This window comes from Silurus meridionalis, chromosome 3, assembly GCF_014805685.1.
Source record: "Silurus meridionalis isolate SWU-2019-XX chromosome 3, ASM1480568v1, whole genome shotgun sequence".
Lineage (NCBI taxonomy): Eukaryota > Metazoa > Chordata > Actinopteri > Siluriformes > Siluridae > Silurus > Silurus meridionalis.
The window spans coordinates 698,947-718,831 of NC_060886.1; the positions used below are offsets into that span (position 1 = coordinate 698,947).

General features: G+C 42.7%; 1 protein-coding gene across 1 annotated transcript; it reads right to left on the reverse strand.

The window, feature by feature from the left end:
* Nucleotides 1-7,942: 7,942 nt before the first annotated feature.
* Nucleotides 7,943-11,532, reverse strand: LOC124383161 (protein lifeguard 3-like). Its single transcript, XM_046845574.1, has 10 exons — nucleotides 11,401-11,532; nucleotides 10,803-10,867; nucleotides 10,647-10,700; nucleotides 10,505-10,555; nucleotides 9,584-9,623; nucleotides 9,412-9,449; nucleotides 9,062-9,149; nucleotides 8,843-8,938; nucleotides 8,560-8,613; nucleotides 7,943-8,329 (listed from the first exon to the last, which is right to left on the reverse strand). The coding sequence occupies exons 6-10, from the start codon at nucleotides 9,438-9,440 to the stop codon at nucleotides 8,180-8,182; spliced, it is 417 nt and encodes a 138-aa protein (XP_046701530.1). The 5' UTR covers nucleotides 9,441-9,449; nucleotides 9,584-9,623; nucleotides 10,505-10,555; nucleotides 10,647-10,700; nucleotides 10,803-10,867; nucleotides 11,401-11,532; the 3' UTR covers nucleotides 7,943-8,179.
* Between the last annotated feature and the right edge of the window lie 8,353 nt (nucleotides 11,533-19,885).

The following is a 19,885-nucleotide window of genomic DNA, read 5'->3' on the forward strand; positions in this document are numbered from 1 at the left end:
ATGCAAAGGGCGGTGAGACATCGGATAATCTGGGTGCTGCAGAGTATGGCTGAATGGCTGTAAGCAAGGGGTGGCTAGGACTGGAGCTGTGACATGCCCTTGTAAAGAGAGTGCAGCTGGTATTGGCACCTGTAGCGGTTGCTGCACTTGGCACCACCAATCCCCTCCATGATAATCATGATGCTCGGTACGCATTAGAGGTACAGTCCCTCCTCCTGTTGCATGCTGCTGTTCAGGCCAAAGAGAATTCAGACTACCTGACAAAACCGGGGAATATGCTGGCTGGCTGTGTCGGTACAAAATCAGGATTTGAGTCCTCCATCGAAGGCTTTCTGGCACTTACTGTGGTGGCACACACATTCTGGTTGGCATGCAGCTCACTGCCTGGTGATTGTGGGGGAAAAGAATGCCTTGATGATAAAGGCGAACATAGTGACATCTCTGTAGGTGATTGGGTAGGAACATGGCAAGATATACACCTTGATCCTCCTCACCTTCTTCCCTCAGATGGATATGCTGCATCAGGTCATTCCGCCGCCTCCGTCGTTTTTCGTACTCCTTAAGCTTTCTCTTCAGCGCAGCCATGTCAGCAGCCTCGTCACTTTCCTTATCAGACATAAACTTAAGTAATTCCCTCAGGGAACTTGTAGACATTAAATCCGAATGGCTGGTAGTTGGAAGGCCACCCTGTCTGGAAGATGTTTGCATCTGGGAGGCTGGGAGGAAGGGCCGAATCGGTGGCTACAGTCAATATGATAATCTTGAAGATGTTTGGGTGTGCGGCGCTGCCTGGAGAGCCTATCTAATGCTTCAAGCTTACTTCTATAGCGCTTTTCACACCAGACATTGTCTCAAAGCAGCTTTACAGAAATCAACAGTCAAGGTGAATGGTGTGCATTTGTCCCTGATGAGCAGCCATGGCGAATGTGGTAAGGAAAAACTCACTTAGATGTTATGAGGAAGAAACCTTGAGAGGAACCAGACTCAAAAGGGGAACCCATACTCATTTGGGTGACATCAAGAGTTTGATCATAAATCTTTCCACAATACAGAACACTGGAGAGTCAGAACAAGCATGATAACTGGAGTATAAGATTATAAGTGATGTTCTTTCTGCAGCCTTATACACTTAAACTCCACACATGTAGTAAGATCCAAATTGCACTTGTACGTCTCTAGATGGTTCGGGATGTTTGCGAGTTCGGCATCTACTTCTTCAAAGGTCCGTAATCATCATGAGGTGGGAGGTGACTGGAGCTGGCCAAACCTCAGGAAGCCTCGGGATGGGGAGAGAAAGAGAAGCAGTGGAGAGGAATTAGCATAGCTGCTGTTTATGATATTAACAGCACAAGTTGATAATGTGCATGTGATCAGATGTTCTGGAGCACAAGGTTATGATGTGAGACGTGTTATGTGTAGAACTCGCTAAAAAGATATGTTTTTAATCTACACTTTAACTCTGGAATAGTCTTCCTGACAGTGTTCGGGGCTCAGACACACTCACCCAGTTTAAGAGCTAAATGTGAAAATGCTCTACCACCTTTAGTGGACTTTGCTATTCTAGGAACTACTAGAAGCCCAGAGTTTTGAGATCTCAGGGAGCGTGACGGATTGTAGCGTGTTAAAAGACTGGAGAGATACATGGGAGCCAAACCATTTAGTGCTTTATAAGTAAGAAGTAATAGTTTGTAGTCTATTCGAAACTTAACAGAAAGCCAATGTAGGGATGATAAGATCAGGGTTATGTGATCATATTTTCTTGACCTTGTAAGAACTCTGGCTGCTGCATTCTGAACTAACTGAAGCTTGTTTATTAATGATGCAGGACATCCACCTAGTAATGCATTACAATAGTCTATTCTGGAGGTCATGAACGCATGGACGAGCTTCTCTGCATCAGATATAGACAACATGTTTCTTAGCTTAGAAATAAGGTGAAAGAAGGCTGTTTTTGTAACTTGGTTGATATGATATTTGAAAGACAAGTTGCTGTCTAAAATACCTCCCAGGTCTTTTACCATTGAACTAGTGGTTACAGAACATCCGTCTAGTGGTCTGTGATGTCATCACTCTGAGGTAAAATATCTACAGTGAGGAAAATAAGTATTTGAACACCCTGCTATTTTGCAAGTTCTCCCACTTAGAAATCATGGAGGGGTCTGAAGTTGTCATCGTAGGTGCATGTCCACTGTGAGAGACATAATCTAAAAAAAAAATGCAGAAATCACAATATATGATTTTTTAACTATTTATTTGTATGATACAGCTGCAAATAAGTATTTGAACACCTGTCTATCAGCTAGAATTCTGACCCTCAAAGACCTGTTAGTCTGCCTTTAAAATGTCCACCTCCACTACATTTATTATCCTAAATTAGATGCACCTGTTTGAGGTCGTTAGCTGCATAAAGACACCTGTCCACCCCATACAATCAGTAAGAATCCAACTACTAACATGGCCAAGACCAAAGAGCTGTCCAAAGACACTAGATACATAATTGTACACCTCCACAAGGCTGGAAAGGGCTACGGGGAAATTGCCAAGCAGCTTGGTGAAAAAAGGTCCACTGTTGGAGCAATCATTAGAAAATGGAAGAAGCTAAACATGACTGTCAATCTCCCTCGGACTGGGGCTCCATGCAAGATCTCACCTCGTGGGGTCTCAATGATCCTAAGGAAGTTGAGAAATAAGCCCAGAACTACACGGGAGGAGCTGGTCAAAGACCTGAAAAGAGCTGGGACCACCGTTTTCAAGGTTACTGTTGGTAATACACTAAGACGTCATGGTTTGAAATCATGCATGGCACGGAAGGTTCCCCTGCTTAAACCAGCACATGTCCAGGCACGTCTTAAGTTTGCTAATGACCATTTGGATGATCCAGAGGAGTCATGGGAGAAAGTCATGTGGTCAGATGAGACCAAAATAGAACTTTTGTGTCATAATCTCACTAAACGTGTTTGGAGGAAGAAGAATGATGAGTACCATCCCAAGAACACCATCCCTACTGTGAAGCATGGGGGTGGTAGCATCATGCTTTGGGGGTGTTTTTCTGCACATGGGACGGGGCGACTGCACTGTATTAAGGAGAGGATGACCGGGGCCATGTATTGCGAGATTTTGGGGAACAACCTCCTTCCCTCAGTTAGAGCATTGAAGATGGGTCGAGGCTGGGTCTTCCAACATGACAATGACCCGAAGCACACAGCCAGGATAACCAACGATTGGCTCTGTAAAAAGCATATCAAGGTTCTGGCATGGCCTAGCCAGTCTCCAGACCTAAACCCAAAAGAGAATCTTTGGAGGGAGCTCAAACTCCGTGTTTCTCAGCGACAGGCCAGAAACCTGACTGATCTAGAGAAGATCTGTGTGGAGGAGTGGGCCAAAATCCCTCCTGCAGTGTGTGCAAACCTGGTGAAAAACTACATGAAACGTTTGACCTCTGTAATTGCACACAAAGGCTACTGTACCAAATATTAACATCGACTTTCTCAGGTGTTCAAATACTTATTTGCAGCTGTATCATACAAATAAATAGTTAAAAAATCATACATTGTGATTTCTGGATTTTATTTTTTAGATTCTCTAACCCTAACCCTAACCCTAGATTCTCTCACAGTGGACATGCACCTACGATGACAATTTTAGACCCCTTCATGATTTCTAAGTGGGAGAACTTGCAAAATAGCAGGGTGTTCAAATACTTATTTTCCTCACTGTATATCAGTGCTACATGGGATATTATTAAGTCCAATGTGTGATTAAAATGATGAGTTGGTCCGGTGATGTTTTGTTTAACCCTCAAAAGATTTAATAAGTCGAAAAATGATAATCCTAGGGAATCGTTCGCATCATCTATATGAATATTAAAATCTCCTACAAGCAGCACTTTATCAAAATTGATCAAGAGGTCTGAAAGAAAACAAGCAAATTCTTGAAGAAAATCAGCGTAGGGCCCTGGGGGTCTGTAGACGGTGACCAGAGCGAGTTTTCTATGCATGTCTGAAAGTACAATTTTACAAACGAACGCTTTATATGATATAAAACTGAATCCTAATCTGTGACTAACATTAAGAGAGGCACTATAAATTGTTGCTACACCCCCTCCACCACAAACAGTCTGACGGGGCTCATGCTTATAAACATATCCTGACGGTGTAGATTCTTTTAGACCCATATAATCACCTGGTTTAATCCAGAGTGCTGAGAGATTATTATCTGTGATCATCTCATTTACAATCAGTGCTTTGGGTGCAAGTGATCTAATGTTTAAAAGACCAAACTTTAGAACTTTGTTGTGTTATTTATGGATCTTGTGTATTTAATTTTTGGTTTTACTACACGAGGAATAGATACGGTTTCTTTAAACTGGGCTGTGTGCTCACTTGTAACTATTTGTTCTGTTGTATGCGTGTTCTCATAGTCATAAATTTCCTGATGTCTTACCAGTCAGATGGTGTGAAGTGTCCTAGAGATGTTATCTGATAGCACTGCTGCTCCAACTCTGCTGGGGTGCAGACCATCAGGGCGGAAGAACCTAGGACGCTCCCAAAAACAGTTCCAGTTATCAACAAAGAGAAGTTTATGTTCTCGACACCATGACTGTAACCATTCATATAGTGCTAAAAGTCTACTAAACTTCTCTGGCCCTCGCTGGTAAGTGGGAAGAGGTCCTGACAATATGATCCTCGTTGTGGGCGATGTGCTGCGGACCGTTTCCACCAGTATCCTGAAATCCCTCTTTAAGATCTCCGTTTGCCTCAGCCTCGTGTCGTTCCACCGACATGGAGAACAACCGCACCGAAGTTCTCGTTCAGGATCGCAGGTACCTGTGCAGCGACATCGAGAACATGAGCACCAGGAAAACATTTAGTGTGCACCTTACCTTTGGCTCCGGTAGCGCGAACATGCCGGACGATGGAATCGCCAAGAATCACGGTATCGCGTTCCGTCTTGCGGAGAGGGGCGAAGCGGTTCTCAGTTGGGATCTCGAAGGCCAGTAGTTGTGGGGGAGACGTCCGCTTCGCTGCTGCAGCATCCAGGGTCCGTGGTGCACCGGTGTCGCGTTGTAGGCGCACTGGATCTGGGCAGAGAAACACGCAGAGTTGAGGTGCTGGGAGCGTTAGGTTCAACCCGGGAATTTACCTGGGAAGAGTGCGTGTCCGCCCGGGATGTTTCCAGCACCGCTTTCCGCTCTTGCAGCTGGGCATGCTTTGCATGCAGCTCACGAATCTGTTTCTCCAAAACCTCCATCTCTAACTCCACCGTTTGCAACTTGAACGAGTCCTCACCTGTGCTCAATGGCAGACACACAGCCCTCATAGTGCTTATAATCACGAACAGAGTTAAGAGATATGAGAGACAGAGATATGAGATATGAGTGAGAGGTAATTAATATAGTCAACACTAGTGATAGTCGAGTTAACTAACTACAGGCACAAGTCAGGAAGACAAAAACAATTTAGAACTATTAAAAGAGGAAAAAAGGATAGGTAAATAGTAAAGTTTGTTTAAAAACGCTAAAAGAAATACAAACACAGAACTCGCGGCAAACAAGTCAAACACAGGAAGCTACGTCACCGGAAGTCCAACCAGAGATCCAATGGTGTCCTCCAACCTCTACCTTCAACCGGGCTGTCGTTCCTACTGCACACTTCACTGCTGTCACACTGTCCTCATACATGTCCTACACCACCCTCACATACTTCGCTGACACACCTGACTTCCTCATACAATACCACAACTCCTCTCTCCATTCTGTCGTACACTTTCTCTAAATCCACAAACACACAATGCAACTCCTTCTGACCTTCTCTATACTTCTCCATCAACATCCTCAAAGCAAATAATGCATCAGTGGTGCTCTTTCTCAGCATGAAACCATACTGTTGCTCACAGATGGTCACCACTCAGCCTGGCTTCCACTACTCTTTCCCATAACTTCATGGTGTGACTGATCAACTTAATTCCCCTGCAGGTCTGCTCATCTCCCTTATTCTTAAAGATCAGTACCAGCAAACTTCTTCTTTATTCCTCAGGCTTCCTCTGACCTTCCAAAATCTTGTTTGAACAACCTGGTTAAAAACTCTACTGCCATCTCTCCTAAATGTCTCCATGCTTCTACCAGTATATCATCTGGTCCAACCGACTTTCCACTCTTCATCCTCTTAATCGCTGCTCTCACTTCCTCCTTACTAATCCTATCCACTTCCTGCTTACCAAGTCCACACCATCCAACCTTCTCTCTCTCTCATTTTCCTCATTCATCAGCTGCACAAAATACTCCTCCATCTTCTCAACACACTCTCCTCACTAGTCAACACATTTCCAACTCCATCCTTTATTGCTCTAACTTGCAGTACATCCTTCCCAGCTCGGTTCCTCTGCCTGGCCAATCGCTACAAATCCTTTTCTCCTTCCTTAGTGTCCAACTTCTCTTACAGCTCCTCATATGCCTTTTTCTTTCACTTTCACCACATCCCTCTTTACCTGCTGCCGCATCTCCTTGTACTCCTGCCTACTTTTCTCATCACTCTGTCGATCCCAATTCTGTTTCGCCTTATGGTCTCCTGAACTTTCTCATTTCACCACCATGTCTCTTTGTCTTCCTTTCTATTTCCAGATGTCACACCAAGTACCTTTTTAGATGTCTGCCTTATCACATCTGCAGTAGTTGCTCAATCATCCAGCACCTCTTCACCACCATCGAGCCCCTGTCTGACCTCTTCCCTGAACCTCACACTACACTCTTCCTCCTTCAGTTTCCACCATCATATTCTTCTTTCAGTCCTCACTCTCCTCCTCTTCTTCTTCACCTCCAAAACCATCCTACAGATCACCATCCGATGCTGTCTAGCTACACTGTCCCCTGCCAACACCTTACAGTCTCCAATCTCCTTCAGGTTGCATCTCTTTCATAGAACATAGTCCACCTGTGTGAACTTTCCTCCACTCTTATACGTCACCCTATGATCCTCCTTTTTCTTAAAATACGTGTTCACCACTGCCATTTCCATCCTTTTAGCAAAATCTAAAAACCATCTGCTCTTCCACATTCCTCCCCTAAAGCCATACCTACCATCACCTCCTCATCACCTCTGTTCCCTTCACCCACATGCCCATTAAAGTCTGCCCCAATCACCAATCTTTTATTCCTAGGTTCACCTTCTACCACTTTATCCAACTCACTCCAGAATTTTTCCTTCTCCTCCATCTCACAACCCACTTGTGGAGCATAAGCACTGATGACATTTATCTTCACCACTTCAACTTCCAGCTTCACGTTTATCACCCTATCAGAAACTCTCTTCACCTCCACTACACTCCTACTGTACTCTTCCTTTAGAATCCCCCCTACACCATTTCTCTTTCCATCCACACTATGATAGAACAGTTTAAACACATCCAATGTTCCTGCTCTTACTCCCTTTCCACTTGGTCTTATAAACACACAACATATCTACCTTTCTCCTCTCCATCATATCAGCTCCCTCTCTCCCTTTACCAGTCATAGTACCAACATTTAAAGTACCAACCCGAACCTCCACTCTCATCCACTTCTCCTTTCCCTGCTGTCTCTGTCTCTGTGTCTTTCGAGTTCACAATCCCGGTTTCACGGCACACACTTCCGGTTTTGCAACGTTCACTTCCAGGTCGGCGGACATTTTTGGGTTTTCACGCGCAGCCCAGTATTTAAGGACTCTAAGAACTTTCCCTCTCTTTTGGATTATCTCTTTGGTCTCCTCAGATTGTTGCTGAGATTCTCCGGCCCTTTTTCCCTATTTGCTTATTATCAAAATGATGATTAAAGTCACCAACAATTAATGCTTTGTGTAAACAATGTAGTTTGATTTTGGATGAAAGCCGCAAATTCTACATGAAAATCAGAGTCTTGCCCCTGGAGGTCTATAAATAATAATTAATGGAAATGACTGACAAAACCTGCTTTTGGACACTGAATATTTTATTTTGGTGATCTGCTTTCCTGTGACACGCATTTTTAATGGCCACATCTGTACATTTTTTTATCAGGGTTCTGGAGAAAAGTCTTATTTCACTGTGGTTGGAACAATCTGCGGGTCACGTGCGTGCCAAAGTGTGGGTTGTGATCTGCACAGATCGGATGTGGATCAACTGCGATGTTGTTGGATGTGTGTGTTTGTGTGTGTGCGTGTGCGTGCGTTCATTTGGAGCTGAGGAGGACGATCTGCAGCAGAAAGGCGAAGATAATAACGATGTCTGTGCAGAAATACAGAGCTCCGAACATGTACTCTCTCTGAAATCGGTCATAATGTCGCTTACTTGTCAGCAAATGAGTTTTGATTACCTGGACCTACACACACACACACACACACACACACACACACACACACACACACACATTCTCATTAGCTGTGCATTTTAAGTTTTTTTTTTTTTACTTTACATTTACTCACAATGGTTTTTGGCGTTACCATTAAAGATTCAGTAAAACTGAAAACAGTAGTAATAGTGTAAGTAACACACACACACAAACAAACACACACACACACACACACTGAGAGTCAGTGATAAAGAACTCACCACAGTGTAAAACCAGACCCAGAAAAATGAGTACAGGATGGGGTACTGCTTAACCTAAACATGGGAAAGAGGAAATACACTATGTTACTGTGTTTCAATGAGTGTGCGTCACAGAGCATACATTTTATAGTGTATGACACAGTGTGTGTGTGTGTGTGTGTGTGTGTGTTACAGTGTATATATGTTTGTTATGGTGTGTTACACTGTGTATGTGTGTTGCAGTGTAGATGTTTGTTACAGTGTGCATATGTGTGAGTGTGTGTTAAGAAGCGTTATTACTTACAGGGTGAAGGAAGAAGATGATAAGTGTGGGGATGACTGTTATAAAAGTCTCAATGCCCAGAACATAAAAAAAACCAATAAAGGAGGGGAAGCCCACCTAAACTCACACACACACACACACACACACACAGAGTTGTGCAGTCAGATGTCTGATTCAGACAGGTGGTCATTGTAAGGTGAGAAAAATGGTGTGTTTTCAGAGCCCCTGTCTAGTCTTTACCTTGGTCTGGAAACTGAACACTAGAATGGTCACACACACCACCAACATCATTAGCAGATAATAAACCACAAGGTTCGTCTCATAATAACTAAAAGCAAAGAAACAGGAGGGTGAGGTTTAATACACGTTACACTGCTCATTAACACCAGCATCAAATTCAGTTGCTGTATACAGGAGGAAGACAGCAGGAGGAAGACAGCAGGAGGAAGACAGCAGGAGGATGGTATGAGTAAAGAAAGAGTACAGTATGAGATCAGTATGAGTGCTTTACTATGAAAGTACTCATACACCGATTGCGTGTGTGTGTGTGTGTGTGTGTGTGTGTGTGTGTGTGTGTGTGTGTGTGTAACCTTGACATTGTTCCAGCCGTAAAGGACATGGTGAGAGTCTGTGGGAGAGGGAAGTGAAATTAGCCGTGTACATTTCATCCCCTACACTCGTTTATCAGAGAAGACGAGATTGACACAGTTATAAATATTTTGGCTAAAACATTGTGGATTCTGGGGTATTTTATATACTTACAAATATGAACAGGAGAATCAGGTTCACAGGAAATTGTCTCCTGTGATAGAAATCAGAATCAGAATCAGAAATAACTTTACTACCAAGCATGCTTACACACACACACACACACACACACACACACACACACACAAGGAATTGGCGTCAGGAGCTTCCAGTGCAGGAGAAGTACAGACAGTGTAAAAGAGTAGAAAAACACACAATTAAATAATTTAATATATACAGAGTAAAAATATTGTTTAAATGAATGTACAGATGTTATTCACAAGTGTACAGTGTACAAATGGATCATTTGAGTTCTAGGTATAAATAAGGGGGGGTCAACCCTGGGCGCCGGTGCTCATAGTGAAAGACCTGGATGTGAGTTTGCCCAGCTTTACTGGTCAGGAATGATGGTTTAAAAGGCCGAACTGAAGTCTACAAACAATATCCTTGCGTAGGTCCCAGCTCTGTCAAGATGTCCGATGCTGACTGCATCATCTGCAGTTTGCTCTGTAGGCAAACTGAAGGGAATCCAGCAGAGGTCCAGTGATGTCCCTCAGGTAGGCCAGGACCAGTCTTTCAAATGACTTTATGATCACAGACGTGAAAGCAACAGGTCTGTAATTGTTAAAACCAGTGATTTGAGGTTTTTTTGGTGACCGGAATGATCGTGAAACATTTGAAGCAGCAGAGAACTACACACAGCTCCAGTGATCTGTTAAAGATCTGAGTGAAGATGGAAGCCAGTTGGTCAGCACAGACTTTTAGGCAGGCAGGTGAAACATCATCTGGGCCAGAAGCTTTCCTAGTCGTCTGTCTTCTGACTTGTTTCACATCCTCTACACATACCTTAAGAAACTTCTACTAGTAGAAACACAGTTACACTGAGTGTTTTAGTGCACACATTACTAAACACAGCAGATTACAGAATCTACTCACCACTCTTTTCTACAGAAATCCACGATGAGGTATGTTAGTAAAAAAACACAGCTGTGGAGAGAAACACCACCTTCATCATCATCATCAGGTTCTGGTTTTATTTTGTGTTTGTAATTAATAGGGATAAATAACCAGAACTCACAGAGACGACCCGTAAAGCACAGGATTCTGGATGATGAAGAGATGCACTGGATGACTGTAGGACATAAACACATGTGTCATGTGTGTGTGTGTGTGTGTGTGTGTGTGTGTGTGTGTGTGTGTGTGTGTGTTTATTCTGTAAATTAATGACACTCACACGAACGTGAACACCGCTACGATTGAGGTTGTCACTAACAGCTGCAACGCCAGAATCAGAAAAACCTGCAACACGACGAAAAACAGCATCTTATAGAATAATGTACACGCTGTGGACAAAAGTATTGGGACACCCGACTTTTCCAGACGTATGAGTTTCTTCTCCAAACTGTTCTCACAAAGTCTGAGGTACACAACTGTATGGGACGTCTTTTTTTTTCTTCACTTGAACCAGGAGACCAAAACCTGTTCCAGCATGACAATGTTCCTGTGCACAAAGCAGCTTCATGAAGATCTGCTTCAGATGGGTTGGAGTGGAAGATCTCCTGCTACAGAGCTCCAACCCTATTGAACACCTTTTGGATGAATGTAAACACTGACTGCACCCCAGGAAAATTCCACAAAATCTAGTGGAACATCTTCCCAGAAGAGTGGAGGTTATTATTAGAACAGGAAATGGAGACTAAATGGAATGTTCCAAACAATTCACATAGCAATCGTATGGTCAGGTGTCCACATACTTTTGGCTCTATAGTGTATCTGAATACATTCTAAATCCTTATTAGAACATTTCCTCAGTACAAAATCACACGTCTCACCTTTCTGATGAACGCATGGCGAATAATTTTATTTTCCCACAATTCACTGGGGTCAAAGTCATCTATGTCTCTAAGGACGTGTAGGTGGGAAGTATAACAGTGGATGTTCCTGGCGGTGGAACTCCTGCTCCTGCTTCAGCTCCTGCTCCTGCTCCTGCTTCAGCTCCAGGCATCTCATGTGTGGTGTAGGTGTGAGGGGGGGGAGGAGAACTGCCCCCCTGAGGTTGGGACTCTTCATAAGACGGAGGGAGTTCAGACTTAAACATGATGATGATGATGCTGTGAAATAGAAAACATACTTTCAGAACCTTAATCTATCTATCTATCTATCTATCTATCTATCTATCTATCTATCTATCTATCTATCTATCTATCTATCTATCTATCTATCTATCAGTTGCCATGGCTACTAAAACAGTTTTAAACAGCTAATATGTTACAGCATGTGTCCTCATTCCAAACTCCAGCCTCTTCCTTATACATGTGCACTACTTAACACCCTGAATAGTGCACTTCATATCCAACATCAATGTGTTTCAAATTCAGCCTGTAATTCACTCACTAACTGCTTCAATTATTATTATTATTTTCATTCACACACAAATGTTACATGTTTTCATGAGTTTCTTGTAAAAGTTTTGCAAATTTTACTGAAAATCAAATGTTCAGATTTCATAAATCTATTAAATTGTGTAATATATTAGAAATAATTTTATTCTGTTAAGATTATAAAAAATAATATAATATATAAATAATTATAAGTAATAAATAAATAAAAAGTCTTAATTTTTCATCTGCGTTTGTGATTTTTGCATAAACTCCGCCCCTTTGTGAAGCCCAACCTACTCGCGGTCTAAGCCCCTCCCACTTTCATCCCGCTGCGCGCACGTTGGTCACTAGGCAACATGGACGCGCGCGCGCACACAGAGTGGAAGTTAGAAGAGTAAAATGTGATGAATGCAGGAAGAAGCTTCTTCATTTATTACAGCATTTTGATGATTGATAAAAGCAGCAGCAGCACAGAGTCGAGAACTGCAGGACTTCCACTACAAGGATCCAGTGAGCAAACTGAAAGCTAATGCTCCCATGTTTTCCGATTGACCAATTTCACTACGAATTCCCCAAATAAAATGCGTTAAAGCTGATAAATATGTGCTTTGAGATGTTTGTTCTCTTCATTAGCAGAATGTTCACATGTTTAAGAGTCATTACAGCTGCATCAAAGAATGTTGGAGATGTTTGAAAGAGTTTTGTTGTGTGGGTAAAATGTGCGCACCTTCTCTTATCTCAAACAGCGCAGACTGAGAGCTGTGTAGTGATGATGCAGTCTAATAGCCTTTTTATCAATCACACAACCTGTGACGTCTTTAGTGGGCGGGGCTTAAGTGGAGACATAAACAGATCAACGATGACGTCACTAACTCCTGCTATGAAGTTTTGTATGAAAGAAAGAAAGAAATGAAGAAAGCCAGGAAATCTGTATTGTTCAGTGAGTACATTAATTATTAGAGAGCACCGGCAGTAGTGAGGAGAGAGGTAAGAAAAGCAAAAAGAAATTATTGGAGAGATTTTTGTAATAGAATAGGAGAAGATATTAAAATAAGTGAAATTTGGAATATGATTAGGAAGATGGAGGGATTCTGAGAAGTAGCACTATACCAGTATTAGTGAGTGATGGGAAAATAGCAATAAAAGATAGCGATAAAGCAGAGATGTTAGGAGAGACTTTCGTAAAGGTGTATAGTAGTGATAATCTGTCAGAGAGTATGAGGAGGTATAGGGAACAGACAGGTAGGGAGAAGCCTCATATATATATGAAAAGAAGAACTCACTCATCAGGAAGTCTTCTAGACACAGAGTTTAATTTATACGAGTTAAAGAGAGCACTTGTGGGGATTAAGCGTACGTCTCCAGGCAAGGACGACATACTGTATGCTATGAGATGATAACACATTTATCAGACGTATCCTTGAGTATGATTCTTAGACGTTTTAACAAAATATGTGAATCAGGGAATCTGCCTGCAGAATGGAAGCACGGGGTATTAGTGCCTACAGCCAAACCAGGGAAAGACCACTCTCAACCAATTAACTATAGACCTATTGCGCTGACGTCTAATCTGCGTAAAGTTATGGAACGAATGGTTATGAATAGATTGACTTACGTAATTGAAAGCAGAAACATCTTTTCGGTAAGTCAGAGAAGATTTAGAAAAGGGAGAAATACGATGGATTCAATATTGTGTTTGGAATCTGAAATTCAAAAGGCTCCAATGAATAAAGAAGTGTTAGGGTTAGGGTTAGGGTTAGGGTTTCGACGTAGAAAAAGCATATGATATGCTGTGGAAAGAAGGGCTCCTGATGAAAGTTTGAACATTGAAGGAAGGATGTATAACTGGATTAAGAGTTTCTTATTTGGAAGAACGATTCAAGTAAGTGTAGGAACCTCGTTATCTCAGACCCTTCCAATTGAGAATGGAATTCCCCAGGGAAGTGTGAGCAGCCCTATTCTTTTTAATCTAAAGATTAATGATATTTATCATCAGTGTTGGGGGAAACACGTTACAAGCAACGTGCGATACGTAATTTTATAACTTTTCTGGAGTAACGAGTAAAGTAGCGCGTTACTTTATACATTTACACATTAATATCTGAGTTACTTAAAAAAAAAGTAATGCGAGTTACTTTTCAGTTAAATTATTTTGCATAAAAAAATAAACACTGAATTAAAATGAACGTAGTCACGTAGAATCGCGCACTCACACGTGCGAGCCGCGGGAACAGAAGCTGGTCAGAAGCGGAGATGGCAAACCAGAGCATTACATCACTGTGATGGAAGTGTTCTTATTATAGTGAAATAGTGGAGGAAAAGGAGAAAGGAATAATGGTGAAGTGTAGATTATGTGTTGGTGAAAAGCTCCTGTTAACTGCAAAAAATACCACTTCAAAAAAAACAAACATCTGCATGCAAAGCACAGCACTACAGATGTGTGTGTGTGTGTGTGTGTGTGTGTGTATAATGTTGAATATATGAAAATGGAGACAGAAATATAGAAAACTTTTGCCGACTTTCCACCACTGCAGATCTACTGACTGCTCAGAATAAAAGTTTTCCGTGGGAGACACATGTACGATGCCATCGCAGCAGAGAAAGAGAGAGAGAGAGAGAGACAGAGAGAGAGAGAGAGAGAGAGAGAGAGAGAGAGAGAGCAAAAGAGCAAATTCACAGCTCATTTGCTCTTTGTGGGAAGATAAACTGCCACGGTCACTGATAAAAGCGTGAACTTTGTAAAAGTGTTCAGAATGTTTGAAGCTGATGATGAAGAATGATGTAGATGAGAACGAGGTCATATTTACGGAATTGCACGATGTTTTATGAGATGACAGTGAGAGGTATGTTCACCCTCCACATCACCGGTGTGCAGCCCACACATGTCTTTTGCCCTAATATAACTTATTTCTTAATGGCAATGATCTATATTACACCTGTTACACCTGTAAGGCGTGAAAGAGATACAAGTAACGCAAAAGTAATATAACACGTTACTTTCCATAAAAAGTAACTAAGTAACGTAATTAGTTACTTTTTTGGGGAGAAACTTAATATTGTAATGCGTTACTTTAAAAGTAACGTTCCCCAACACTGACCACCATCATCAAGTTTGCTGACGAAACTGTTGTGGTGGGCCTGATCTCCAACAAGGATGAGACGGCCTACCTACAGGAAATTAAACACCTGGAAAATGGTGCCAGGAGAACAACCTTCTCCTGCACACGGTCACTTTAAGGACAATCATGTCACTCACCTTAAATTTTACTGTTTTACTGTCCTACACATCCTTGTATATACACATTTTTCTCACATAAATCTTCATATATTTTATAGTTTATACTTTTTATTTATCCTCCTTCTTTTTTGTTTCTCGGTTTATGTTCCCTCATTCTATTCCCTCATGCTGGACCTTCGTAAAAAAGCATTTCACTGCATGTCGTTGTCAGGGTTTCCCCTGCCACGTCCCTCGGTAGCAGTCACACTGCCTCATTATCCCGTGCCTGCCTTGAATACCGACAGCTGTGGCTCATTAAGGATTAGACAATATAAACTCACGTTCTCGAGTCACAGGCTGCCGGTTCTTGAATGTCATGCTGGTGATTCCCGTAGCTGCTCGACCGCCAGCATTCCCTGCTGGTTCAGTTTCCGAACACGTTCCGTGTTGGACTACTCTTTGCCGTTGGAGGTTTACTTTCGTTTTGCTTTCCGTTGGACATTAACTTGCATTGTGGATTACTCGTCTCGAGCGGATATCTTTATTTGTTTTTCTTCTCGGCTTGTTTTAATAAAGACAATGATTTAGTTATTTCCGTGTCATTGGCCGACAGTCATACTCTGTATGTATGTATATGTGACAAATAAATTTTGATTTGATTTTGCTTTGATAACGCTGTCACGATTCAAAACCCTAAGTCTGACACATAAAGCCCAATTAATTACTGGCCCCTTGCACAGACATACAATGCCAGCACACCTGTTCAGTCATTCTTCCAAAGAGAATCTGAAATGAGTGACTTGGCAAGGTTTCTTGCCTGCGGTGAACTCGTCTAATCCAGGCTCACAAACTTCGACGACCACCCATAAATCTACTGGGCATGAAAGTCCTCCTTTTTAAATGCTACATGTGGACTCATACTCACTTCCTAACAGTTGGATCTTCTGATTAATAGGGTGGGCAGTAAGTCATCAGAATATGGCAGACGCATCAGGTCAGTGTATATAAGGGATCCTGACATTGGACTTAAAATGACCGTTTAGAAGAGATGTATGTATCCCCAGCGGTGGTTGAGAAAGCTTTTTTTGACAAAACTGAGAAATTCCCAAAAATCAGTAAGCAAGATCTTCTAAAATTACAAGAGCTCAGAGATCTGCTGTGTGAGATTCAGTCAGCTAAAGCTGAAGGCTACTTGTCAGGACTTTCTTACCTGGACACATCCAGAGGTGTCAATCTGATCGTGAAGAAACTACCTGACCACCTGCAAGAAAAATTGATTTATCAAGGTTCAGAGTACAAAACAAAATACAATGTTACCTTACCTCTATTTTCCTTTTTTACTGATTTTGTCTGTCAGGATGCACGTGTTTCAAAAGATCCAAGTTTTAGAATTCTTCCATTAGTGGTCGCAACAGCGGATCATCCGTATTCGTGATCTGCATGTTCGATTTGGCATATGTTTTTATGCTGGATGCCCTTACTAACACAACCGTCCCCATTTATCCGGGCTTGGGACAGGTACTAAGAGTGCACTTGTGCACCCATAATGGCTGGGTTTGGTTCCCTGACCAGGAATCGAACCCGGGACGCGGCGGTGAGAGCGCCGAATCCTCCCTAGACCACTAGGGAGCCTCTATTAGTCCTAGTTTACTGTAAATAATTAATAGCAGTTTAAACAGTGGAATAGTCCCATCCTATTTTAAACATGGCACTGTACAGCCACTACTCAAAAAACTAATCTTGATCCAACAGGTTTAAATAATTTCCACCCCACTTCAAAATTACCGTTTTTATCAAATCTTTTGGAGAAGGTTGTGTTTAATCAGCATTTTTCTACAGAAAAATATAAATTTGGATAAATATCAGTCTGGCTTCAGACCCCAACACAGTACAGAATCTGCATTGCTAAAAGTTTTAAATGACATTGTTGATTCTGGCAATTGTGGGGTTTTAATTCTGCTGGACCTTAGTGCGGCATTTGACACTCTCGATCATGGTATTCTTTTAAACCGCTTAAAGCAAATTGGGATTCAAGGATGTGTTTTAGATTGGTTTGTATCCTATTTAAAGGATCAAACCTTCTCTGTAGAGACTGGCAAATATTTATCATCTTGTGTACCAGTTTTGTATGGGGTTCCACAGGGCTCAATTTTGGGTCCTGTTCTATTTTCTTTATACATGCTTCCTTTCTATGCTATATTTATGAAGCATAATGTTTCATACCACTGTTACGCAGATGATACTCCGTTTTATGTTCCTTTGCACCCAAAAGATGTCTTCAGTTTACAGTGTCTGTTTGATTGTCTGAGAGATGTTAAAGAGTGGATGTCTGCCAACTTTCTTCAGTAAAATGAGTCTAAGACTGGGGTCTTTAGCTCCCCTGCTTCTACAGAGGTTGTGGCTAGTAAACTGGAACCTCTATCTGATAATCTTCATTCAGATGTCAGAAACTTTTGATAAACAGATCAATGCTCTGGTTATATTAGAGACTCAAAGCACTTTTGTACGTCGCTCTGGATAAGGGAGTCTGCTAAATGCCGCAAATGTAAATGGTTAGAAGTTGTTTTTATCATCTAAAGAATATTGCAAATATGAAGTCATTCTTAACATCAAGAGACATGGAGACTGTAATACATGCTTTTATTTCATCCAGATTAGATTATTGTAATGTACTGTACTTGGGTGTTTCACAGTCTCTATTGTCTCATCTTCAACTTGTCCAAAATGCTGCCGCTCAATTGTTAACTGGAATAATGAGGGGTAACATATTTCACCAGTGTTGATCTGTCTTCACTGGCTCCCAGTTAAATACCGTATTCATTTTAACACTGTTGTTTGTTTATAAGGGTTTCCATGGACTGGCTCCATCCTATATTTCCGATCTCCTCCTGTTCCAGTGTGATGCCTCTAGGGAACTTCTTTCAACTAGTAGTCTTCAATTGACTTTTCAAAACTAAACTCCATCAGCATGTGGACTTTGCAACGAGAGGAGCGAACACGCTGGATCTTGTTTACACAAACATACCCGGCGCGTATCGTGCAGAGACCTGCCCCATCTCGGCTACTCAGACCACATCTCTGTTATGCTAATTCCAGCATACAGACCACTAGTCAGATGCTCTAAGCTGGTTCTGAAGCAAGTGAAAACCTGGCCAGCAGGAGCTACTTCTGCTCTTCAAGACTGTTTTGAGTGCACTGACTGGGACATGTTTAGAGAGGCTGCAAACGGCGATTCCATCAACTTGGAGGAGTACACTTCAACAGTGACCAGCTACATCAGCAAGTACGCTGATGATGTGACCATTTTCAAAACCATCACTACACGCTCCAACCAGAAGCCGTGGATGACTGCAAATGTGCGTGTGCTGCTGAAACAAAGAGACTCTGCCATCAGAACAGGAGACAAGACAGCGTTAAAAACATAAAGGGCCAAACTGTACGTGCCATCAGAGAGGCAAAGCGCGCACACGCAATGAAAATTATCAACCACTTCCAGGACAGCAGAAACACCCGGCGAATGTGGCAGGGCATCCAGGCGATCACAGACTACAAGGCAACATCACCTGCTTGTGACCGTAAAGCCTCCCTACCAGATGCGCTAAATGACTTCTACGCCCGGTTTGAGGTACAGATCAAGGCGAGGAAGACCACCACTCCTCCCAGTGACCAGGTGCTCTGTCTAACCACAGCTGAAGTGAGGAAAACTCTATGCAGTTTTAACCCACGGAAATCTGCTGGACCTGACAATACTACTGGCAGAGTGCTTAGTCAATGTGCAGAACAGCTAGCAGATGTCTTTACAGACATCTTCAACATCACCCTGAGCAGCAACTTTGTTCCTACGTGCAAGACAATGACCATTGTTTCCATGCCAAAAAAGTCTACTGTCTCCTGCCTCAGTTAAGGCAAATTAAGACCCAGCTTCACCCTCCCTGGACCCCATTCAGTTTGCATATTATCGAAACCGTTCCACGGACAACTCTCCATTTGGCCCTCACCCACCTGGACAACAAGGACTCATATGTACGAATGCTCTTCATAGACTTCAGCTCAGCATTCAAGACAATTATCCCTTAGCACCTGATTAAAAAGTTAAGCCTCCTGGGCCTGAACACCTCCATCTGCAACTGAATCCTGGACTTCCTGACTGGGAGAACTCAGTCAGTCCGGATCGGGAACAGCATCTCCAGCACCACCACACTGGGCACTGGGGCAGCTCAGGGCTGTGTGCTCATTCCACTGCTGTTCACTCTGCTGACTCACAACTGTGTAGCTATGCACAGCTCGAACCACATCGTCAAGTTTGCCGATGTCACGACCGTGGTGGGTCACGCAACACCAGCTCCATGAAACACACCAGCTCCAAGAAAGCCCAGCAGCATCTCAACTTCCTGAGAAGGTCTCCCTTTCCCCATCCTGACCATGTTCTACAGAGAGACCATTGAGAGCATCCTGAGAAGCTGCATCACTGTCCGTGTTCACTGTCCGTGTCCATGTGTTCACCGACGCTCCGTATAAACCCGCCCCACTTAGCCCTGTCACCGGAGAAGCGAGCCGGGAAATCCATGACATCATCACGGGGGCGTGGCGCTGCCAAGCATGATCCGCGTGAAACGGCAGCCGGACTTCCAGGTTTTCCCCAAGGTGGAGCTTGGCTGCCGCTTTATCGCGGCAGAGCGAATCCTACCTCCGAGGTTTGGTTCGGCTTGGGACCATGAC

Bases quoted from the DNA above. Each gene is read 5' to 3' on its own strand.
- LOC124383161 (XM_046845574.1), bottom strand. From the start codon at position 9,440: ATGTCCTTTACGGCTGGAACAATGTCAAG. The intron at 9,150-9,411 runs GTTACACACACA...CTTTGCTTTTAG, and splicing joins ACGGCTGGAACAATGTCAAG to TTATTATGAGACGAACCTTG. The intron at 8,939-9,061 runs GTAAAGACTAGA...GTGTGAGTTTAG, and splicing joins TGTTCAGTTTCCAGACCAAG to GTGGGCTTCCCCTCCTTTAT.